Raw genomic sequence first — 25,530 nt, 5'->3', positions numbered from 1 at the left:
CGTGCCAACTTACTCAGTGTCTAATTGTTTGGCCTTACGGGCCCTTTGACTACGTCTACGTGGTTCCCCAGACGGTACAGCAGAACTGGAGGTGGACTCCTGTGATTCCTGCCCTCTGACACTGGATCCCTTTGGCGGCCGTTTCCTGGGGCGACCTGGCCTAGATGGGCCAGGCTGCGGCCCGGGCGACTGGGATGGCGAGCTGCCAGCCTGTCCTGCCCGTTGCCCACTCGATGCACCTGGGACGGAAGGGGGGGAGTCCGAGGTGTCGCGGTGTTCCGGGACCTCCCCTACAGGGGAGCCGGGACGGACCACAGCACCTCCTCCTCCCTCGGGGTTCCCGATGGCCCCCAGGCCTCTACATGGGTGGGGGATGCGAACGGACTGGCCATCCGATGCCCCCCCGACATCTGGCGCTGCCAGTCCTGGAGGCCCGTGCTGGTATCGACAGGGGTCTGCAGGTTTGCAGCCATGGAGCCCAGGGGATTGGCAAACCCTGTCTGTGACAGTGCGACGCCGGCTCGCACATGGCCACTGGCGCCGATGCCCTCAGCGATGGCCTGCAGAGACTGGGCCATGGCCTGCAGAGACTGGGCCATGGCCTTCTGAGACTGGGCTATGGCCTGCTGAGACTGGGCTATGGTGTTGAGCGCCTCTGCCATCTGGCGCTGGCACTGGCTCATGGCCTCCTGTGAGAGGGCAGCCATGTTCTGGGCCACAGACGCCGCCTGCACGGAAAGCCCCAGGCCTCGCAAACCGTTCCCCATGTCTGACACCGTCGCACCCATTGCCTCCACCGCGGACGCCACCCGTGCGGTGTCGGCCTGGGTGGCACGTATGACCGGCACCACTTCCAGCTCCTGGACGCCGGTGGACTCCTCCACCTGTGACTGCAGCCGCCGCAAGCCGGCCGTCACCCTCTTCGCTCGTCTCCGGGTCAGTGGTTGCATCGGATCTATGTGTGGGTGTGGTAACTGCAGTAGCCCGGGATCCATCTGGGCGGCAGATGTTCGCTTGGGCTGGGCTGCTCTCCGACCACCCGGCCCCTCTGCTGCTCCTACCTCCACCTGCTGTACTGGGATGGCTGTGTTGTGAGCACCAGTGAGTGTACCAGACGCCTCATCACTAAAGTGCCCAACTGAGGTGAGTGTTTCTGCGATGGTGGAGGGTGTTGGTGACAGCAGTGGCGTTGTGTCGTGCTCTTCGTCCCACTCTGAGTCCATGGCACTTTGCGGTGGGGGTTCGTCTCCACCCATCCACTCTGAGTCACTGTCCGGTATTTCGTCTTTCTGGGTAGTGCTGTCCCGGGTAGGGGTGTCCTGGGTAGTGGTGTCCTGGGTAGTGGTGTCCTGGGTAGTGGTGTCCTGGGTGGTGGTGTCCTGGCTCGGATGTGACGGGGGGCCTGTGGCTGCCCCCCTCGTCGCTGGCTGGTCGCTCCCGCACGTGACGGGGGTGTCGTCTCCCTGTTGCTCCAGGTCTCTCCTCTCCCGTGGTATGCGAGGGGCATCCTGCGGGCGTCGCATGCTGGAGGGTCCGGGTCTCTCTGTCTCCCGTGGCCTCCGAGGGGCATCCTGCGGGCGTCGCAGGCTGGAGGGTCCGGGTTTCCCCGTCTCCCATGGCCTCCGAGGGGCATCCTGCGGGCGGTCTGCATCTGCGGGGATGGGTGCCTGGACGTTTGCTCCTGCGATACACAATGAAGCATTCATGGTTTGACATCAGGCAGTGATCAGGTGATATGGGGAGGGGGATATAGGGGAGGGGGGATATGGGGACGGGCTGTCGGTGGCTCACTTGCTAGTTCGCCCCCGACTTCTGCATCAGCAACCTCCCGGTCGTCAGGTCCGCCAGCCAGTTCCAGGGCCCTTTCCTCGTGTTCGGTCAGTGGCCTCTCATCAGCGGGGCCTCCTCCAGTCCTCACATGCTCCCTATTGTTGTGTGCGCGCTTCTCCTGTGGGGGCGGGGGTGCAGTGGTGGCAGGGGTAAAAGGCAACACTGTTAGGCAGGTATATGAATGCACGCCATTGGTTGCGCGTGCATTGCAGAGGTTAAGGTTAGGGCTGGATTCACTTGGGGATATGGTGGATATGGGGGAGGGGGGATATGGGGGAGGGGGGATATGGGGGATATGGGGGAGGGGGGATATGGGGGAGGGGGGATATGGGGGATATGGGGAGGGGGATGTGGGGGTCATGGGGGAGGGGATATGGCGGAGGGGGGATATGGGGGAGGGGGGATATGGGGGAGGGGGATGTGGGGGAGGGGGTATATTGGGAGGGGGGATATGGGGGAGGGGGGGATATGGGGGAGGGGGGATATGGGGATGGGGATATGGGGAGGGGGATATGGGGGAGGGGGGATATGGGGATATGGGGGAGGGGGGATTGGGGGAGGGGGGATATTGGGGATATGGGGAGGGGGATATGGGGGAGGAGGGGATATGGGGGAGGGGGATATGGGAGGGGGGATATGGGAGGGGGGATATGGGGAGGGGGGATATGGGGGAGGGGGGATATGGGGAGGGGGGATATGAGGAGGGGGATATTGGGGAGGGGGGATATGGGGAGGGGGGAATATGGGGGAGGGGGGATATGGGGGAGGGGGGATATGGGGAGGGGATATGGGGTAGGGGGGATATGGGGTAGGGGGGATATGGGGAGGGGGGATATGGGGGAGGGGGGATATGGGGGAGGGGGATATGGGGGAGGGGGTATATTGGGGAGGGGGGATATGGGGGAGGGGGGATATGGGGGAGGGGGGATATGGGGATGGGGATATGGGGAGGGGGATATGGGGGAGGGGTATATGGGGGAGGGGAATATGGGGGAGGGGGGATATGGGGAGGGGGATATGGGGAGGGGGGATATGGGGAGGGGGATATGGGGATATGGGGGAGGGGGGATTGGGGAGGGGGGAAATTGGGGATATGGGGAGGGGGATATGGGGAGGAGGGGATATGGGGGAGGGGGATATGGGAGGGGGGATATGGGGAGGGGGGATATGGGGGAGGGGGGAATAGGGGAGAGGGGATATGGGGAGGGGGGATATGGGGAGGGGGATGTGGGGGAGGGGGGATATGGGGGAGGGGGGATATGGGGAGGGGGATACGGGAGGGGGGTTATGGGGAGGGGGGATATGGGGGAGGGGGGATATGGGGAGGGGGGATATGGGGGAGGGGGGATATGGGGAGGGGGGATATGGGGAGGAGGGATATGGGGAGGGGGATATTGGGGAGGGGGGATATGGGGAGGGGGGAATATGGGGGAGGGGGGATATAGGGGAGGGGGGATATGGGTGAGGGGGATATGGGGTAGGGGGGATATGGGGTAGGGGGGATATGGGGAGGGGGGATATGGGGGAGGGGGGATATGGGGGAGGGGGGATATGGGGGAGGGGGATATGGGGGAGGGGGGATATGGGGGAGGGGGGATATTGGGGAGGGGGGATATGGGGGAGGGGGATATGGGGAGGGGATATGGGGGAGGGGGATATGTGGGAGGGGGGATATGGGAGGGGGGATATTGGGGAGAGGGGATATGGGGAGGGGGGGATATGGGGAGGGGGATGTGGGGGAGGGGGGATATGGGGGAGGGGAAATATGGGGAGGGGGATATGGCAGAGGGGGGATATGGGGAGGGGGGATATGGGGGAGAGGGATATGGGGGAGGGGGGATATGGGGTATATGGGGGAGGGGGGATATGGGGGAGGGGGGATATGGGGGAGGGGGGATATTGGGGAGGGGGATATGGGGGATATGGGGGAGGGGGATATGGGGGGAGCGGGTATATGGGGGAGGCTCACCCTGCCTGCTCTGACGAGGTCGTTCACCTTCTTGAGGCACTGGGTGCCTGTCCGTGGTGTCAGGGCCACAGCGGTGACGGCATCTGCCACTTCCCTAGACAGACGCCGGCTGTGGCGTGGGGCAACTCTGCGGCCGTGCCCGGGATACAGGGCGTCCCTCCTCTGCTCCACTGCATCCAGGAGCGCCTCCACATCCCGTGACTCGAACCTCGGGGCTGAGCGGCGGCCAGCCATCCAGTCGGGTGTTCCGGTCGGGTGTTCCGTTCGGGTGGGGGGGAGCAGCGCGGCCTTATGAGCCGTCACGCCGTGCGACGCGTATGACGCTGCACGGCGTGAACCACGTGCGCAAGTGCGGATCCCGTTACCTCGCTGCTAGCCCATTTCGGGCCGGAGACTTTCGACCCATTTTTCCGACGCGACGCAAGTCGGATTTGCGTCGTTTTTTGCGCCGATCGGCGGACTTTGCGCTGATAATGGAGAATTTCGCCCATGATTCCCGGCCCAGAGTTCTGGAGAATCACGTGGGCCTGGAGAATATGATGCCCGACCTGTTGGCGTGAGGCGCGAACCTAGCCAATGGGGCCCAGAATATTGGAAATGGGTCTGCGCCCGGCGCCGATCCCGTTTTCTTCACTAATGCAGAATTCTTTGCCTCATAGCGAACTCTGGTATCGGCGCTGTGAGGTGCAGAATTTTACCCGTTTCTTCCTCATGCTTTCCAGTCACCAGATTTCACCGAAATAATACTGGACTCCTTGTAATCAGCTTAAAATTTGGTCCACAGCTCGTTGGATCAATACTGGTGTGGAACTGATACCAAATGGTAGTCTTTTATATTGAATTAACCCGTTGATTGTCACACAGGAGCTGGTTTAGCACAGTGGGCTAAACAGCTGGCTTGTAATGCAGAACAATGCCAGCAACGCGGGTTCAATTCTCATACCGGCCTCTCTGAACAGGCGCCGGAATGTGGCGACTAGGGGCTTTTCACAGTCACTTTATTGAAGCCTACTTGTGACAATAAGCGATTATTATTACACTGTTATTACAACCGTCGTGAACTGTCGTGAATCTGGATCCATGTTCAGTTGAAGGTATGCTTGACTGAGGTAAATTGACTGACCAGAAAATAGGTCATCAATCAAGGGCAGTGCAGAATTAAGTGACTTTAAAATCACCATAAATGCATATAGATCCATCTTTTTTCATCACGGGTATGATCGGTGTTGTCCAATGACTCACATTAACAGGTTCAAAGATTCCTGTTCTGACCAGCTACTCTCATTCTGCCTCTAACTTCGATCTGATATCGTATGGCACTGATCTAGACTTGGAAGTATTACGCCTGACTTGTTTCCTTAATTTTTAAATTTAGTGAGACTTCCTTCATGATTCCCAGCTCACCGTTGAAGAAAATGTCATGTGTCTTCAAGATTTTGGGTATTCTTGATTCGGAATATGGCATGAGATTTACCTGGGTTCAATTTAGTACAATCTTTTCCAGCCAAGTACTTCCCATTGGTGCTGGATAATTCCCTTTGACAATGTGCAAGGACAAATCTGCTGTCTCTCCAACTAAATGCGCTATTACAGCAATACGGCCCCTCAATGGAAATATTTCTCCAGTGTAGGTTTTTAACACTATCTCCGAGGTTTTCTTCGAGCAATATGTCAGAGCTTTTCTTGATAAACAGTTTCAGTTACCAGTAAGACGGCTGCCCCAGTGTCCTCCTCCATCTTCACCGGCTGACCGCCCTGTAATGGAGTGACCTAGTAACAGTTTGTTTCACCAGAAATAGACAGAATATTGATGGAAGTTCATCTTCAGACTGTGTTTTGAGTTTCTTCTCATGTCCTTTTTGTTCCACATGGACGCTTATTCCTTTATTCAGTTCTCCATTTAATTTCTCAGTTCTTGCTTTTTGTAACTTTTGCCTGAAGCTTGTTTCTTTTTACAACAAGCACACTCAATGTGGCCTTTTCTGCCACAATTTCTACACATGATGTTTTTGCTCCAACAATCTGCTGCTGAGTGCCCAGTATTTGCATACCTATGGTAAGTGTGAGTCTGTGTCTGTGTTCTTGTGAATTATTGTGCTCAAACGCAACTGTTGAGTTTCTTTGGCAGCTCATTCCATGGATACAACAACCTCCATAGCTTTCCTTAAGGTCAGATTGCTTTTGGTTTCTAATCACTTTTGAATAGCTTTGCCCCTTAAACCACAGACTAATCTATTTCTGATAGTATCATTGAATAAATTTACAGTGTTGAGCCAGTCTTTCCAGGGTAGTTACAAACTGTACAATCAATTTACCTTCCCCTTGGTTGCACTTATGAAACCTAAACCCTTCTGTGGTGATCAAATGTTTTGGTGAATATTGGCTCTGAAATATTTCCATAATTTGGTTTTCATGCCTGGCTTTTCCGGCTAAATAAGAATCCTCGGGGGCTTAAATGATTTCCCCACTTTATGCTGAGGAATATTGGGACCTTTACATCTGTGCAATTTTGTTTACTTGAACAAAATAGTTCAATCTCTCTGTATATGAGCTCCATTGCTCTGTATTCTCATCAAACAGTCCCAACTCTCAACATTTTTCATCACGGCAGCACCTGTATGTGCACAATGGGCCACGGATTTTTAGCACCACCTCGCTTCTTGTTTCCCAAACCAAGGCAAACTTATGCTCAGCCTGTTTTTCTTTCATGCTTTACAACACCCCTCAGCTCTAAATTTGTTGTTGCAGGATACTTGGTACTCCCGGTGCTCCCGGGACTCTCATGGATCGTTTTGGGCAGAGCTTGTGGTGAGCTTCTTTCAAAAGTTGTTTTCTTCGGCTTGTTTGGTTCCTCCAGTGGCTGCAACCATTGTTTGGTTCTCTTTTCACCGGCTTTCGTGCAGCAATGATCTCAATTATTTATTTTTCTTTCTGGGTGCCTACAAAAACTGTTCGCCTACCTCTGTCTATTTTTATGTGGTGGTTTTAAAATTAAGTCTACAGGTCTCAGAGGTTCAAACAAACAAAGAACTTTATTTTGAGATGTTAATGCTACAGGCTGCAATGTTACATTGCCCGTTTGCCCAAGCAAATGGATGATTATGCCGAAAATGGTACATGATCGATCTCTTACAATACCCCTCTTCCCCTGCAAGGCTACTAATGAGGGCGCACGAGAAATACCATGAATACACAACTAGCACAAAGGAAGATGGTTGTGGTTGTTGGATATCACTCATCTCAGCCCCAGCGCATCACTGCAGGAGTTCCTCAGGGTAGTGTCCTTGGCGAATTCATCTTCAGCTTCTTCATCAATGACCTACCCACCATCATGTGGTCAGAAGTGGATAGTTCGCCAATGACTGCACCATGTTCAGCACCATTCACAACTCCTGGTTTAGGGGGCTGGTTTAGCACACTGGGCTAAAACGCTGGCTTTTAAAGCAGACCAAGGCAGGCCAGCAGCATGGTTCAATTCCCGTACCAGCCTCCCCTAACAGGCGCTGGAATGTGGCGACTAGGGGCTTTTCACAGTAACTTCATTGAAGCCTACTTGTGACAATAAGCGATTTTCATTTTCATTCATTTCCTCACACACTGAAGTAGTCTGTGTTCCTATGGAGCAAAACTTGGTTCATACGGGGATCGTCACCATATCAGACCCAGTGAGTTATAATCATAATCTTTATTGTCACAAGTAGGCTTACATTAACACTGCAATGAAGTTACTGTGAGAAGTTGCTAGTCGCCACATTATGGCGTCTGTTTGGGTACACAGGGAGAATTCAGAATATCCTATTCACCTAATAGCACATCTTTCTGGACTTGTGGGAAGAAACCGGAGCACCCTGAGGAAACGCACGCAGGTACAGGGAGAACGTGTAGATTCCACACAGACAGTGACCCAAGCCGGGTATCGAACCTGGGACCCTGGAGCTATGAAGCAACAGTGCTACCCACTGTGCTCCGTGCCGCCCAGTTATATGGACAAGTTTAAGCTGATTAAAGAAAGGTCTGCTGTGGTGGCATGGTGGTGCAGTGGTTGGTCTGCTGCTTCAAGGCGCCGAGGACCTGTGGTCGATCCCAGCCCCGGGTCGCTGTCCATATGGAGTTTGCACATTTTTCCCATGTCTGCGTGAGTCTCACCCCACAACACAAAGATGTGCAGAGTAGGTGGATTGGCCACGCTAAAATTGCCCCTTCATTGGAAAAAAAATAGGTTCTCTACATTCGTAATAAACAGAAAGAAAAAAATGCTTGCATGGGAAGGATATGTCATGACACACTAATCTAATCTAATTTATTTGAGGCAGTCGCTTGCATTTGAATAGAGGAATGTTTAGGATTTTTGTCTATATCAATTTCTAGAAGTCATTGCATCAGGATCCACGCAAGAGATGATTAACAAAATTAAGAGCGCATTGAAGTAACCTTGTAGTATAAGTTGGTAATTGCCCCCCTCCCCCTCAATTCACCCCCTTCCACAGCTCCCCTTCTGAATCCCATCACCTTTTTATTTCCATTCTTCTAATTTCTCAGCTGTTTTTAGTCACCATCTACCTTCACCAGACCTGGGTACATAATCCAGGCTGGCACTGCTGTGCTGCACTGAGGGAGTTACAGAGTTTTTGCTGAGATGTTTAAGAAAGGTTCCACTTGTCCTTTCAGGTAGATGGAAAGGATCCCGTGGAACTTCACAATGAAGAAGCTGTGACTTCTCCCCAGTGTCCTGGCCAACATTCATCCCTCAAATCAACACCACTAAAGGAGGTTGCCAGTTCATTTTCACATTGCTATTTGTGGGAGCTTTCTGTGCGGACATTTGATGCTGCATTTTCTGCTTAGCAACAGTGACGCATTTCAGAAATACTTCATTGGCTGTAAACTACTTTGGTAGGTCCTGAGATTGTGAAATAATTTTGTATGGATTCAGGTTTTTCTTCTTATGTAATGGTTAACACCCTGAAACATTATCAGACATGTCCAATAAGGAGCATGGAATTCGGAACGACCAGGCACTTCGCATTTTAAAAAGGTCTGGTTCAGAGATTAATAACGGCCCAGATATTCCAGTCGGGTGTGACTGACACTGACTGATTTAATTGGAATCCAACAACAAACAGAGTCGGGTGGCCAAGTGCTGAGCTTACTCCCAGTGAAGGAAAGGTCATTGAACATTGTCGGGATACAGGGAATTGACAATTGTCGGAGGGGGAGGGATGAACATTGTTGTTCGTGGGGTGTGAACATTGTCAATGAAGGGGGGAGGCGGACGGGTGTTGAGCATTTTCAGGAGGGGGTTGAAAACTGTTGCCCGGGGACTGACATCAGTCAGTGCAGAGGCTGAAAGCAGCACTTCAAACTTCCCATGTCAGTGGATCCCGGGGTGAATCAACAACGACATTTAGTCATTGGCCACTCCCCAGAATGGAAGATTCAGGAATATTTACAGCTGCTTTGAGGATGGGACAGGAGACACAGAGATTGAAGCAACAAAATAGTCACTGGATCAGAGAACAGGACCTGAGTAAATAGCTCCAGATAACCAAAATCCAGAAAGTCTGTCTGAGCCCACTGACTGAATATCTGATTAAACATTCTGACAATACAGAATTGACAGTACAATTAACTTGTATTTGATGCAAAGTCTGAGTGGAAATTAATTCAAATTACATTTGAAATATCACCTGATAAAATATTATAAACAAATCTGCCTTTTGTCTCTTATTTCTTCTGACAGTCGGCAGTTTTGGTGCAGTGGTAAACTCTCCTTGTGTGTGTGCACAGAGCTGAGAGAACCGACTAAACTGAGACAAGAGGCATTTGGAGAAAGTCGGAATTCTGTACAGTGGGGAAAGGAGCTTCCCAGAGTAAGGGGATTGGATCAAACTAAGAACGAGGAACCTTCTAACTTGTATGCACTAAATTAATCTCTCTTACCTCATGATGATCTGAGCGAATAGACAGGCTGCTCGTTCACTTTGACTTCTGTTGTCTGACGAACTGGAAGAACAAAATGCGGTGTCCAAATCATCCAGCACACACATATATATACCCACCTACCACACCCTACATACCGTTCAGAGTCCAGTGCCTGCGTTGACACAGGGAAATGAAACAAAAAAGTACAAAGGACAAAAAACAAAAAACAGAGAACAGAGAACAATAGCCTGTACCCGGTCATGATACCACCCTTGGCCAAAGCCCTCAGCACTTCCGAGTGCCGTATCCCTCTATCCCTATCCTATCCATGTATTTGTCGAGATCCCTTTTGAACATTGCCAATGTATCTGCTTCCACAACCTCCCTTGGCAACGCGTTCCAGGCACTCACCACCCTCTGTGTCAAAAACCTGCTTGCACATCTCCTCTAAACTTTGCCCCACGGATCTTAAACCTATGGCCACTGGTGACTAACCCCTCCACCCTGGAAAAGAGTGTCTCCCCATCCACTTTATCCATGCCCCCCATTTCTTGTAGACCACTATCAGGTCATCCCTCAACCTCCATTGTTCTAATGAAAACAATCCGAGTCTCTTTAGCCTCTCCACATAGCTAACACCCTCCAGATCAGGTAACATCCTGGTAAACCTCATCTGCACCCTCTCCAAAGCCTCCATATCCTTCTGGTAGTGTGCGACTAGAATTGTGTGCAATATTCCAAGCGCGGCCTTACCATAGTTCTATACAACTGTAGCATGACTTGCCAGTGTTTATACTTGATGCCCCGTCCAATGGAGCCAAGCATTCCGTATACTTTCATGGCTACCTTGTCCACTTGTGTTGCCACTTTCAAAGATGAAATGAAATGAAAATCGCTTATTGTCACAAGTAGGCTTCAAATAAAGTTACTGTGAAAAGCCCCTAGTCGCCGCATTCCGGTGCCTGTTCGGGGAAGCTGTTACAGGAATTGAACCGTGCTGCTGGCCTGTCTTGGTCTGCTTTCAAAGCCAGCGATTTAGCCCTGTGCTAAACAGCCCTTGCTATCTGTGGACCTGCACACCCAGATCTCTCTGACAACAAAGAACAAAGAAAAGTATAGCACAGGAACAGGCCCTTTGGCCCTCCAAGCCTGCACCGACCATGCTGCCCGTCTAAACTAAAATCTTCTACACTTCCAGGGTCAGTAGCCCTCTATTCTCATCCTATATTCCTACGAGTTTTTCCATTTATGGTATACTTCCCTGCTTTGTTAGACCTACAAACATGCATTACCTCATATTTGTATGGATTGAACTCCATTTGCCATTTATCTGCCCAAGTCTACAACCTATTTACGTCCTGCTGTATCCTCTGACAATCCTCAACACTACCTGTCACTCCACCGACCTGGTGTCATCCGTGAACTTGCCAGTAATTCATCAATTCATCAATTGCCATAATTGGTAATTCATCAATTGACAAAAATTAACACCATCAAAGCAAAATAAGGTACCCTGAATTAATGTTTGTTCAATTATTGTTTATGACTTCTGGATCAGAATATTCAAATGCATAACATTGGTGGCTATGGTGCTTCGGCAATGAGGGATCCTCCAATTGGGAAGTTGCATCTACTCCAATCACCTCCAATCTGCCCTGTGGAGCAACCAATCATTGGACTGGTGTCCACATGGGGACCTCCTGCTGTGCAGAAGCCTGAGTTGATGCTGTCATGGTGATTTGATGTTTTATTTGTGAATTTGAACCAGTGTAAAAGTAAAAATGGGAAAATATGTCATTTGAAACATTCAATACCTGACCTAAGGTACATGAAAGAATGTAGGGAAAAATCCCATGAAGGGTTAACAGCAACTGCAAAAGAAGGTTTTGAAATGGAGATAGCCTTTATCAAACAGGCGTTAAGAAAACAGCTTGTGACTATTCAAGCTGTAAAACTGATGCATGTCTTTTAAGTCACAGCAGATTGAACTTTAGTTATATTGAAAAAAGCAATATTTCGCACCTTTTTTGAAGTTAATTACTTTAGTAAGCAGCTACAAAAGAATTACTCGGATCTTCAGTTGAATTGGGTGACAAATGTTCAGGTGTGAAATTCTGCTGACACCAGGTGAATACGGGAAGCTGGAGACAACGTGTCCACGTGAACACACGTTAGCCCCAAATCGGAGTCTGAGTTCTGAGCTGGGGGCATTATTTGGTAATAAAGCAATTTTAGAAATGACAGAAACCAGATGTAACACCCCTCTGGGATCAAAGCACTTTTGAACATCACAAGGGAAACAATGTAATCAGAGTTCGATGAGCTGAAGTCATGCTCAACATGAATACTAGTCGTGTTAGAAATAATTCAGATTAAAGGTACCTTGTACAATTAAGAGTAAAATAAAGTTACTTTACGATAATGTCATATAAACTTAATAACTGCTAGAAGGAGAATATAAACCCTAAAAAAGGGGACAAACAGCAGAGTCAGCTCTCATAGCTTGGTCATGGGAAGAATAGAACATAGCAACCGAGCATAACAGCGAATCCATCTGAGGAAGACCAAAAGTAAAGTCTACTTTACTTACATAGCAATGCGGGACCCAGGATCGATGCTACTAAATGGTAAGTAGATAAAATTCTTCTATGAAGATATGGGTTATACCGGGGGATAACTTGAAACACTAGTTTGAACCGAATAGCACCCACCTAAGTGCATAGGAGTCAGGGAGTGAGAATCCTTGAGCACCATTAAAAATGTCTCATTGACCCTTTTTGGTATCGGGGGAATTCTAAGAATAGTGGTGAGTTTTTTTTACTTCACCAGACAGAGCCATTCAATCTCTTCAAGTGTCACTCACAAAAGGTGTTCAGCTGTAACCAAGACACAGCATTTGTGTTAAATAAATGGCAGGAGCTTAATTTGCAGTAAGGATAATTTAGAATAATTTCTGCTGTTGTGAAGTTTCTGAATGGAGAGTGGGTTGTTTATGGAAGTGTTGTGGTTTAGTCCGGGATTTGACAGGGTGTTACTGTCACCTGGCAGGGAGGGCAGTGGAGTAGGTGACCTGTCCACACAGGGGCTGCAATATGGGCAGCAATTGCAGTGACTTTGGGTCTGCTGCCCAGGTAGAGGAGGGGCTGCCCAGAGGAGCAAACTCTGAGTCAGTCCCTCAGTCAAACTGGAGCTGAGCTCCTCTAAGCACCGTGAAAATAATAGGAAACAATCAACACATACGGGCAGCATGGTAGCACAGTGGTTAGCACTGTTGCTTCACAGCTCCAGGGTCCCAGGTTCGATTCCCGGCTTGGGCCACTGTCTGTGCGGAGTCTAAACGTTCTCCCCATGTATGCATGGGTTTCCTCCAGGTGTTCCGGTTTCCTCCCACGTCCAAAGATGTGCAGGTTAGGTGAATTGGCCATGCTAAATTGCCCTTTGTGTCCAAAATGGGTAGGTTGGGTTACTGGGTTACGGGGATGGGGTGGAGGTGTGGGCCTAAATAAGGTGCTCTTTCCAAGGGCCGGTGCAGACTCTATGAGCCAAATGGCCTCCTTCTGCACTGTAAAATCGATGATTCTATGACATTTGATTATCTTGGTGAGCAATCCCTCCTGCGTTCCCCTTTCTCACCCCTTCGAGGTCCTCATCTGGGTCCCCAAAACAGAACTCGTTTCAGACCTCACCTTGTAGGGAGCTGGCACAACCAGCCCCCTGCTTTGGCTGTAGTTTACTCATGTCTGGTGATTTCACCACACGCTGATCCTCCATCTATTTTTGTCTCCAAGGTACATGCTGTGCCACTATCTGAGTTGACAGTTGTGACTGTCAGTTAGGTCAAGTGTCATGTGAAAATGTGTTCACTGTCCCGTGCCCTCCCCTGCGAGGTCCTTCAACCTTTTCTGGTCCTGAGAGCCCTCTTCATGTTCTGGTGTTTTATTTCTCTTATAGCATTCGGCAGCAGTCCCTTTAAATTCACGGCTTTGAAGAGGGCAGAGTGCCTTTAAGTAGAACACACTGTGCTCTCTGTGAATGCTCCCTCCCCGCCCCCATACCCTGCCTGAGCACAAGCACAAACTCTCAGATCAATGCTGCCATCAGGGAGCTGCCATCATGCTCCATTCACCTGAGGAAGGAGCAGAGCTCCGAAAGCTAGTGATTCGAAACAAACCTGTTGGACTTTAACCTGGTGTTGTAAGACGTCTTACTGCCATCAGGGAATGAGAGACAGGACCAAATTTGCATGCTGACTATTTGCATAACATCTGGCATGAACAATGATCCCTGTGTTTCAAAAATAGCATGACCAATTTCTATCCCACAGTATCCATAATAGCTGGTCTGTTCATATTACTTCTGCTGGAGACTCTGCGAGTATGTATTCAACAACTTTTCAATCGGCAACATACCCTCACCCATTTCCCCAACCCCACCCATCCCATCCTTCCCAGCACCATCCTGAGGGTCACTGCCTGACATGAACTAATGTTCCAAAATTTGGGATGCTTCCTCTCACCTCCCAATTAGTGTCCACAGCCTGGAATATTTTGCATAAGGCCCAACGTCCAACACCAGTCAAGCCTCATGTTCAGGCTGTGTCAGAGTGCGTCATGTGTCTGAAAACAGACTGAAACCAATTTCCAGGGCAGTTCAGACTGACTGCATTGATCTATTGCTGAGCTATTCAGAGTGCAGTTTTCAAACTCAAGTTCAGCATGTGCTAAACTCTCAACGTTAACATGAGCAATATCATGTGTGTTTCACACCAGACCTGATTGACACCAGTAAAGTTGGAGGTACAACTGAAATATTTCATGTCGATACAGCAGAATTGAGTGAAACCTATGACCATCAAGGAGATAGTCTTTAATCCCAAAACAAAATATAAACAGCTGAAATGGATCAAAGCAATGTAACAAAAATAAGATGATCAGGTGTTTATCTCAATCAGTATATGTTATTTATTCAAGTAACACCATTGACTGGTGAAACATCACATGATCTGTAGTGATGTCAGCAGAGCATTTGGCAAGATTTTGGGGAGTTTACCATTGTCCCTGTTGAAGCAACAGCTCTCAATAAACTGCATTATGTTTTTACAAACTTAAATCATGGCACATCTACTTCTTATGCTTTTTGCGGCTAATAACAAATGCCGAACAGTAGACTGAAAAAAGAGAGATAAAGGTGGAGGATGCACTGCAGAAGATGTTTCCATGGTGACGAAGGGCCAGGAAAGTGTGAAGAATCAGTTGCTGTTCAAAAAGCAGAGGTGAAGTAGGAAGCCACCGAGAACCAGAAAAATGGTCACAAGATAGAGTGGGGCCCAGAAGAGTGACATTCTGACCAGGAGTGATGCTGTACTGAAACTATAAAACAGGATCAGGATTTCTCCTCAGAGCCTCAAAAGGTCATCTTGGATCTCCCTTGTCCCAGGAGTCTTTGCCTCAGGCCTTACTTGTTTGTTCTGCTGGTTTTCCAGAATTGGCTAGAGTGGTGACTGGCCTAAATGTTCTTCTTGACTGTAGCCCATAGCTTTGTCGCTTCTACGTCTTATTTCTATTCTTTTTTCTGCATTACTCCTCTTGTACCCCTCTGACAGGCCGCCTGAGACATTTGTCGCTGTCTCATTATTTTCAGAAACCCCAACAGTCTCATTCTATCTTTTTGTTGCCTTCTCCCAGTACCCAGGTGGACATCATGGTTTATGGGAGACAAACCACATGCACCGAAGGTGTAGCTACCCTCCGCTGCACAGAGGGCAGTTTCAGGTTCCATACAGTTGAGCAGAATGTAAGGTGAATATTAGTTCTCTGGGAAAGCAATACTCAGTCCTCTTGGTCAAGAAGCGCATGCTTTACAACAGGCCTCAGAAATGAGAACATAAAGAGGTCTCTTCAACTGTGATGCTGTTGATAAGCTACCAGTTGTATATATGCTGGTATATCCGATGATTCTGTACCTCCGATAACTTTTTCTCTGAGAAGAGGACCAGTAGCCATGAAGTAGAAAGTACTCAATGAGTTGCATTGGGTGACAACACTTGGTGCCATAACTCCTATAGATGAGACCGCAGAATTGGTTTCAGCAATGGTGGCTGCATTAAATAAAGATAGCACGGTCAGGATATGTACTGACCCAGTGCACTTGAACAAAGCACTGTTCAGACCTCATTATCCTGTGAAGACAGTGAAAAAGGTGATAGCAGAAGTGCCAAATGCTAAAGTGTTCAAAATCCTTGATGCAAAATGTGAGTTCTGGCAGTTCCCATTGAATCTTCCAAGTCACCACATTCATGTCTCCAGTAGGCATATATCATTTTCTTCATGTGCCCTATGGGATCTCCACTGGCAGCGAGGTCTTCCAGCGGCACATGAGACAACTCTTTGCAGAACAACAAAATCCTGGTCGATGACATCCTGGTTAGGGGTCGTACTGTGAAAGAATACGATGCAATTCTTCATCTCGTCCTCGACAGAATCAGGACCATAGGGGTGAAGCTGAATCCTACAAAAAACGTCACGTATCAGGAGCGTGGGAGTTCCTCCCAGGAGTGCGGGCAGAATACAAGCATGAAGTAGCTGCTCAGATAGTGAATAAACTATTGTTTATTACAAGACCTTATTGTCAGTGTTTTGGGAGCCCAACACATTTGCACCTGCCATCCTCAGATATTCCATGCTCCATGACTTGAGCTAATCCAAAGTCCCGCTGCCCATGCCCACACTTGTAGCAATTCCCATTGACCCATCACCCCTTTACTGGCTGCACTACATTATAGCTCCCAGATGGACAATGTTCTCAGTTTTACAAATTCCATTTGATTTGAAAGCAGAGATGCTCAGCTTCATTGACCGGTTTTAGGCTCTCATTTTACATGCAGGAAATAAATAATTTGGAAACGCAGGTGGAATGGTTGTGCAGTGGTTAGCACTGCTGCCTCACGGCATCGATGAACCAGGTTCAATCCCCGCCCTCGGTCACTGTCCGTGTGGAGTTTACACATTCTCCCTGTGTCTGCGTGGGCCTCACTCCCACAACCTAAAGATGTGCAGGGTAGATGGATTGGCCACGCTAAATTGTTCCTTAATTGGGAAAATTATACAAAAACATTTAAATGATAACAAGCTGAGCACTGTTCTCCAGTGTTATGAAGTCCGCTGGTGTTCAATGCGAGGACATTGCAAATCCCTTTGGGCAAACTTGGATCATCAGTTCTTACCTATTTATTCATACGATTTGGAAAAGAGATGCAATCCAGTCAGGAAAGAAATCAGTCTTGTTGTAAATTATTCAAGTAACAAAATGTTTATTAAACTTTAAAACACACAGCAAGAAAAGCAGCAGCAAAGAACAACATTTTTTACAATAATGGTGACCCAGACAGTATGCTTAAATTTCCGCCCTATCTAAATCTATCTACTTTCCTATACTCAGAGAATGCACATTTCCCAAAACAACCTCCCATAGGTTTTAACACTATGGGCCAAATCCAGAAAATAATTACCACGCAGGGCATGTAGCTTTCCTTTGGGAATTATTTCTTCTAGTTTTGCATAGAATTTATGGGAGCTGACTCAGACAGACTTCTGCTGCTTTCTTTTCTGCACACCAACTTGATTTGTGAGAGGGCTCAGTTTTACAGCTGAATGTGACTATGATCTAGGTCTCTGGACTGCTAATATCCGCTTTGCTTCACAAAGAATCTGTTCCAACCTGGTGCTAGACTATACTGCATCTTACAAGTTCTCAATGCAGCTAAACCCCGAACAGTTTTTTTTTACTAATTCTTTACTTTTCATTTTCTTTCAACCTCCTAACAATTCCACCCATATTTTAGAAATGAGGCACCGTATTTAAAAGATGATTCAATTGCTGAACTATTTCTTACTCATTATGCCTTATCTAAAATTACAAACATAAAAAAGCAAGCATTAACATGGAACATGTCCCAAAGTGTTTAAAATAAGGTCCACATCAGGGGCGTCATTCTCCGACCCCCCAGAGGGTCGGAGAATGGCCGTTGGCCGCCGTGAATCCCGCCCCCGCCCCCGCCGAAGTCTCCGAAGAGAGAAAAGTTGGCGGGGCGTTAATGGCGCCGCTGCCGCGGAGAATGTCACGGGTCTGCGCAAGGCAGCCGATTTTCGGCCTGCCGATATTCTCCCTTCCGGATGGGCCGAAGTCCCGTCGACGTGATGACCGTTCACGTCAACGTGAATCAAACCTCCTTTTCATCGGCGTGACCCGGTGCTCCAGGCTCACGCCGACCAGCGTGGAGATGAGTGACGGCCTGGGGGGTTGGCTCTGGGCAGGAAATGGCGTGGCAGCAGACTGATTGCGTGAGGAGAGGTGTGTCTCGGCTTGTGTGTGTGTGTGTGCGGCGGGGGGGGGGGGTGGTTAGAGTAGGCTGGGCTCCGGGGGAGTGCCGGGAGGGGGTCCGTGCCGGGGTGGAGGTTGGGGGGGGCCGTGCTGGGGTGGAGGTTGGGTGGGGGGTCCGTGCCGGGGTGGAGGTTGGGGGGGTCCGTGCTGGGGTGGAGGTTGGGGGTTGGGGGGGGTCCGTGCTGGGGTGGAGGTTGGGGGGGGGGGGTCCGTGCTGGGGTGGAGGTTTGGGGGGGTCCGTGCTGGGGTGGAGGTTGGGGATTGGGGGGGGTCCGTGCTGGGGTGGAGGTTGGGGAGGGGGTCCGTGCCGGGGTGGAGGTTGGGGGTTGGGGGGGTCCGTGCTGGGGTGGAGGTTGGGGGTTGGGGGGGGTTCGTGCTGGGGTGGAGGTTGGGGGTTGGGGGGGGTCCGTGCTGGGGTGGAGGTTGGGGGGGGGGTCCGTGCCGGGGTGGAGGTGGGGGGGGTCCTTCCTGGGGTGGAGGTTGGGGGTTGGGGGGGGTCCATGCTGGTGTGGAGGTTGGGGGTTGGGGGGGGTCCGTGCTGGGGTGGAGGTTGGGGAGGGGATCCGTGCTGGGGTGGAGGTTGGGGGTTGGGGGGGGTCCGGGCTGGGGTGGAGGTTGGGGGTTGGGGGGGTCCGTGCTGGGGTGGAGGTTGGGGGTTGGGGGGGGGTCCGTGCTGGGGTGGAGGTTGGGGGGGGGTCCGTGCCGGGGTGGAGGCTGGGGGGGTCCGTGCTGGGGTGGTGGTTGGGGGTTGGGGGGGGTCCGTGCTGAGGTGGAGGTTGGGGGGGGTCCATGCCGAGGATGGTGATGGGAGGGCAAGTGAGTTGGTCCACCTGGCCAGGTGCCAGCCTCCAACAGTTGGACCCATGCGGTCCATGCCACCTGGCTGGGGGGAGGAGGGGATATGGGCAATGATGACATGTCATCGTTCCCCTCCCCCCCCACCAGGCCGTCATGTTTTCAGATCATCCAGCGATGTTGGCCGCCATGGTGGGAGCCGCTAATGTCTATGTTGCCCTGGATGAGGAGGAGGAGGAGCGTGCCAGAGAGGCGGCGCAGGCTGCCGCAGAGGGGCAGGCGGCAGCCGCCCAGGCTGGAGGGACACCTGACCGACAGGACGAGGAGGGGGAGGAGGACGTCGCGGCCCCACGGCAACGGAGGCACCCGAGGGCGCCCCGTGTGTACCGGCCCCGGCAGTCATACCAGGACCTCACGGACCGGGAATGCAGGAGGAGACTCCGGATGAGCCGGGAAACTGTGGCACACATCTGCCACCTGCTGGCACACCTGTCACCGCGTGGCACTGGCGGGGGACACCCTCTCCCCGTGTCCGTCAAGGTTAGGGTGGCCCTGAACTTTTATGCAACGGGGTCATTCCAGGCACTGAGTGGGGACCTGTCCGGCATATCGCAGACATCGGTGCATCGGTGCATCCGGGCAGTGACAGATGCCCTATATGCCATGGCGCACCGCTACATCCGCTTCCCTGTGGACCGGGCCAGCCAAGATGCCCGGGCCGTGGGCTTCTCTGCCGTTGCCGGGTTCCCCATGGTCCAGGCCGCGATCGATGGGATGCACGTCGCCGTGCAGCCACCTGCAGATAACAGGGCCGTGTTCACTAATAGGAAGGGGACCTATTCGATGAACGTACAGGTGGTCTGCGACCACCGCATGATGATCCTGCACGTCTGCGCCCGTTACCCAGGCAGTGTACACGACTCATTCGTGTTGTCGCGGTCATCCATCCCCGGCATGTACGAGGGACGCCATCCCCGGCTGAGGGGCTGGTTGCTGGGCGACAGGGGCTACCCATTGCGATCGTGGCTGATGACGCCTATACGGAGGCCACGCAATGAGGCGGAGAACCGCTACAATGATGCCCATGTAGCGACAAGGGGAGTGATCGAGAGGTGCTTTGGCGTGCTGAAGATGCGTTTCAGGTGCCTGGACCTCTCTGGGGGCGCCCTCCAGTATCGGTCAGATAGGGTCGGCCGCATCATTGTGGTGTGCTGCGTCCTGCACAACATAGCCCAGCAGAGGGGCGATGTGCCGCAGGCAGAGGAGGGCGGAGTGGAGGAGCAGCAGGAAGAGGCACAGTCCTCCCCAGATGAGAGGGATGGGGGCAATGGTCAGGGCAGACCGGGTAGACACAGGCGGGTGGCTGTCCACCGTTACCGGCTGGCCCAGCGGGCACGGGACAGACTGATAGACGCCCGCTTCACTGACTAGATGGGCGTGGGAATCGGGTAGTATGGCCTCAGACCGCACACCATGGCAAAAGCCGACCACCCACACCCCCCACCCATCCACCCACCCAGCACCCTCACCCCCCTCCCCAACCCCACCCACCCCACCCGCATGCACACCACCCCCCCCCCCATTGCCGATCCACCGGCGGCACAACGGGCCGGGCTCACACAGTTGCGGGTGGACGCGTGTCTATTGCAGGCCATGGAGGATGATGACAACCCGCCTCCGATGAGCTCCTGGCTCTAAATCGTTGGACTATGTCTGACCCATGGCCACAGTACCACCATCCACCCGGACCATCCCTGCATGCGGCTGTGACACTGCAGCGCACGGTCCTGTCCTCTGCCCGGGGGATGTTGATGGAGGCCCAGGGGGAAGGGGGCAGACTCACCTGGGGCTGAGGTAAGACCACCCCTCACACACACACTTGCGCTCAACGTACATCACACGCCCGCACACTTTGGACAGAGCACAAAGGCAGCTTCGGTAGGTGTAACATTGACTTTAATAACCAAAGGAGTTCATGCACGTGCCCTAGCCCCTAAAACTCATCTGTGCCCTGCACCCGTGCCAACTTACTCAGTGTCTAATTGTTTGGCCTTACGGGCCCTTTGACTACGTCTACGTGGTTCCCCAGACGGTACAGCAGAACTGGAGGTGGACTCCTGTGATTCCTGCCCTCTGACACTGGATCCCTTTGGCTGCCGTTTCCTGGGGCGTCCTGGCCTAGATGGGCCAGGCTGCGGCCCGGGCGACTGGGATGGCGAGCTGCCAGCCTGTCCTGCCCGTTGCCCACCCGATGCACCTGGGACGGAAGGGGGGGAGTCTGAGGTGTCGCGGTGTACCGGGACCTCCCCTACAGAGGGAGCCGGGACGGACCACACCACCTCCTCCGCCCTCGGGGTGCCCGATGGCCCCCAGGCCTCTACATGGGTGGGGGATGCGAACGGACTGGCCATCCGACGCCCCCCCGACATCTGGCGCTGCCAGTCCTGGAGGCCCGTGCTGGTATCGACAGGGGTCTGCAGGTTTGCAGCCATGGAGCCCAGGGGGTTGGCAAACCCTGTCTGTGACAGTGCGACGCCGACTCGCACATGGCCACTGGCGCCGATGCCCTCAGCGATGGCCTGCTGAGACTGGGCCATGGCCTGCAGAGACTGGGCCATGGCCTGCTGAGACTGGGCCATGGCCTGCTGAGACTGGGCCATGGCCTGCAGAGACTGGGCTATGGCGTTGAGTGCCTCTGCCATCTGGCGCTGGCACTGGCTCATGGCCTCCTGTGAGAGGGCAGCCATTTCCTGGGCCACAGACGCCGCCTGCACGGAAGGCCCCAGGCCTCGCAAACCGTTCCCCATGTCTGACACCGTCGCAACCATTGCCTCCACCGCGGACGCCACCCGTGCGATGTCAGCCTGGGTGGCACGCATGACCGGGACCACTCCCAGCTCCTGGACGCGGGTGGACTCCTCCACCTGCGACCGCAGCCGCCGCAAGCCACCCGTCACCCTCTTCGCTCATCTCCGGGTCGGTGGTTGCATCGGATCTATGTGTGGGTGGTAACTGCAGGAACCCGGGATCCATCTGGGCGGCAGATGTTCGCTTGGCCTGGGCTGCCCTCCGACCGCCCGGTCCCTCTGCTGCTCCTACCTCCACCTGCTGTACCGGGACGGCTGTGTTGTGCGCACCAGTGAGTGTACCAGACGCCTCATCACTAAAGTGCCCAACCGTAGTGAGTGTTTCTGCGATGGTGGAGGGTGTTGGTGACAGCAGTGGCGTTGTGTCGTGCTCTTCGTCCCACTCTGAGTCCATGGCACTTTGGGGTGGGGGTTCGTCTCCACCCATCCACTCTGACTCACTGTCCGGTATTTCGTCTTCCTGGGTAGTGCTGTCCCGGGTAGTGCTGTCCCGGGTAGGGGTGTCCTGGGTAGTGGTGTCCTGGGTACTGGTGTCCTGGGTAGTGGTGTCCTGGATAGTGGTGTCCTGGCTCGGATGTGACGGGGGCCTGTGGCTGCCCCCCTCATCGCTGGGTGGTCGCTCCCGCACGTGACGGGGGTGTCGTCTCCCTGTTGCTCCAGGTCTCTCCGTCTCCCGTGGTGTGCGAGGGGCATCCTGCGGGCGTCGCATGCAGGAGGGTCCGGGTCTCTCCATCTCCCGTGGTGTGCGAGGGGCATCCTGCGGGCGTCGCATGCTGGAGGGTCCGGGTCTCTCCGTCTCCCGTGGCCTCCGAGCGGCATCCTGCGGGCGTCGCATGCTGGAGGATCCGTGTCTCTCCGTCTCCCGTGGTCTCCGAGGGGCATCCTGCGGGCGTCGCATGCTGGAGGGTCCGGGTCTCTCCGTCTCCCGTGGTCTCCGAGGGGCATCCTGCGGGCGTCGCATGCTGGAGGGTGCGGGTCTCTCCGTCTCCTGTGGTCTCCGAGGGGCATCCTGCGGGCGTCGCATGCTGGAGGGTGCGGGTCTCTCCGTCTCCTGTGGTCTCCGAGGGGCATCCTGCGGGCGGTGTGCATCTGCGGGGATGGGTGCCTGGACGTTTGGTCCTGCGATACACAATGAAGCATGCATGGTTAGACATCAGGCAGTGATCAGGTGATACGGGGGAGGGGGATGTAGGGGAGGGGGGATATGGGGTCGGGCTGTCGGTGGCTCACTTGCTGGTGGGCCTCCGACCTCTGCATCAGCAACCTCCCGGTCCTCAGGTCCGCCAGCCAGTTCCAGGGCCCTTTCCTCGTGTACGGTCAGTGGCCTCTCATCAGCGGGCCCTCCTCCAGTCCTCACATGCTCCCTATTGTTGTGTGTGCGCTTCTCCTGTGGGGGGGGGGGGGGGGGGTGGGTGGTGGCAGGGGTAAAAGACAACAGTGTTAGGCAGGTATATGAATGCACGCCATCGGTTGCGCGTGCATTGCAGAGATTAAGGTTAGGGCTGGATTCACTTGGGGATATGGGGGATATGGGGGAGTGGGGATATGGGGGAGGGGGGGATATGGGGGATATGGGGGAGGTGGGGATATGGGGAGGGGGGATATGGGGGAGGGGGGATATGGGGATAGGGGGGATATGGGGGATATGGGGGAGGGGGGATATGGGGGAGGGGGGATATGGGGGAGGGGGGATATGGGGGAGGGGGGATATGGGGGAGGGGGGATATGGGGGAGGGGGGGATATGGGGGAGGGGGCGATATGGGGAGGGGGGATATGGGGGACGCTCACCCTGCCTGCTCTGACGAGGTTGTCACCTTCTTGTGGCACTGGGTGCCTGTCCGTGGTGTCAGGGCCACAGCGGTGACGGCCTCTGCCACTTCCCTCCACGGACGCCGGCTGTGGCGTGGGGCATCTCTGCGGCCGTGCCCGGGATACAGGGCATCCCTCCTCTGCTCCACCGCGTCCAGGAGCGCCTCCACATCGCGTGACTCGAACCTCGGGGCTGAGCGACGGCCAGCCATCCTGTCGGGTGTTGCGGTCGGGTGTTCCGGCCGGGTGGGGGGGAGCAGCGCGGCCTTATGAGCCGTCACGCCGTGCAGCGCGTATGACGCTGCACGGCGTGAACCACTGCGCAAGCGCGGAACCCGTTACGTCGCTGCTAGCCCATTTCGGGCCGGAGACTATCGACCCATTTTTATGACGTGACGCAAGTGGGATTTGCGCCGTTTTTTGCGCCGATCGGCGGACTTTCCGCCGATAATGGAGAATTTCGCCCCAGTTCTTTTACCTTATTGAAAGAGCATCAACAATGATGTTCTCTCTCCCAGCTGTTATATTTCAAAGGCTTTTGCTTTTACTTCACAATAGAGACGAAGAATAACCAGTTTGCCACACTGTAGGTTAGTTAACCAGTTGTCAGAGTTTATATACAGATGTGTTGCCTGCTCACAGTCTAAGATGGAACAGAGGGAAACTCTCCCAAGTGTTTCTGATGATGTCACCACAGAATCATGTCACACATTACACAGAGGGCATTTGTTACAATACATAACGTCCCTCCCTGTTTATTCCTGTCGTGCAACTTCAAATATTAACAAATATTAACTCAAACTTGAACTCATAGTGAACAGTGATGATTTAACCAAATGTTGTTTTTGTACAATTTTATATATATACATCAGTACAAGGTGGAGGTTGATTCTGCTGAGGCAGATTCCAGCACTCAGGAGTTTTTGTTTTCACACTCTCGGTAGTCTGTTCCACACTTGGCTCAGGCGCATTATCTGATAAAGTTGGTAATTCTTCTGTTTCCACAGGTGCTATTGGTTCAACCTTTGTAGATTCAGAATTTGACTCAATCATGATCATAGGTCCTGAGATTTCCCAATCTTGAGTGTCCGATGTGGCATTTCAGTGACCGACTGTGTCAATTCTCTTTTTGAAGGGAGGATTTGATTGGTGTGCCTACTCCAAACTCTCTCATCATTGGTTAGCACTTTGTAAGCAATAGGCCCTGTCTTTGCGCAAATTGTGGCAGGGACACATTTCTCACTTGAAGAGTAGTTTCTTGTTAAAATTCTTTCTGCTTGCTCAGAACGTCTAGGTTTCTATATCTGTAACTTGGTTCTTATCTTTAATTTAAAAAGCAATATTGTCGGCGGGTTTTGGATAGCCGCATGGGTAGTGTTTCTATAGGAAATGAGGAGTTTGATACTCTCTTAGCTAATAGCACTTCGTCCTTTGATACTTTGATTGCACTTTTCAACAACTGTACCAGTCTCTCTTCTGATCTGTTTCTGGAAGGGTGATAAGGCACAATTTCTCTATGTTTTATGCCATTGTTTTGACCGTAATTAGTTCACAAACTCGTTTGAGATGAACTGAGTCCCATTACGTTATCTAGTTGTTCCACCTTGCCAAACCGTGCAAATACTTTGTCCAGTCGTTTGATTGTCTTTTCAGTCGTCATTGACTTCATTATCATTATTTCAGGATATTCTGAATGTGCATCCACCAGGATGAGAAACATATATCTTTCAATTGGTCCTGCAACATCGATATGTACTCTTTGCCGTAGTTGCTTTGGCCAATCCCAAGGGTGAAGTGGTTGAAGAGGTGCCGTATTTCATATCCTAGCACAAAGCTGACATTGACATACTCTTTCTTCAATCTGTGAGTCTCGTCCCAGTCACCAGAAATAGCTTCCTGTGACTCCTTTCATACATACAATTCCTGGATGTCCTTAGTGAAGTTGATCTACTTTACAA

General features: G+C 52.3%; 1 protein-coding gene across 1 annotated transcript in view; it reads right to left on the bottom strand.

Moving 5' to 3' along the window:
* LOC140392297 (interferon-induced protein with tetratricopeptide repeats 5-like) overlaps positions 1–25,247 on the bottom strand; it is a 43,039-nt gene extending 17,792 nt beyond the window's left edge. The window contains exons 1-4 of the mRNA XM_072477613.1: positions 25,158–25,247; positions 24,440–24,595; positions 17,613–17,626; positions 9,740–9,802 (exon numbers count right to left, since the gene is read on the bottom strand). Coding sequence (XP_072333714.1) covers positions 9,740–9,802; positions 17,613–17,626; positions 24,440–24,595; positions 25,158–25,247 — 323 coding nt within the window. The remainder of the gene's footprint in view (positions 1–9,739; positions 9,803–17,612; positions 17,627–24,439; positions 24,596–25,157) is intronic.
* Between the last annotated feature and the right edge of the window lie 283 nt (positions 25,248–25,530).

The sequence above is a fragment of the Scyliorhinus torazame genome, chromosome 16 (genome assembly GCF_047496885.1).
Source record: "Scyliorhinus torazame isolate Kashiwa2021f chromosome 16, sScyTor2.1, whole genome shotgun sequence".
NCBI classification, from domain to species: Eukaryota; Metazoa; Chordata; class Chondrichthyes; order Carcharhiniformes; family Scyliorhinidae; genus Scyliorhinus; species Scyliorhinus torazame.
The sequence above is the reverse complement of the archived record's forward strand: the minus strand, read 5'-3'. Positions and strand labels throughout refer to the sequence as shown.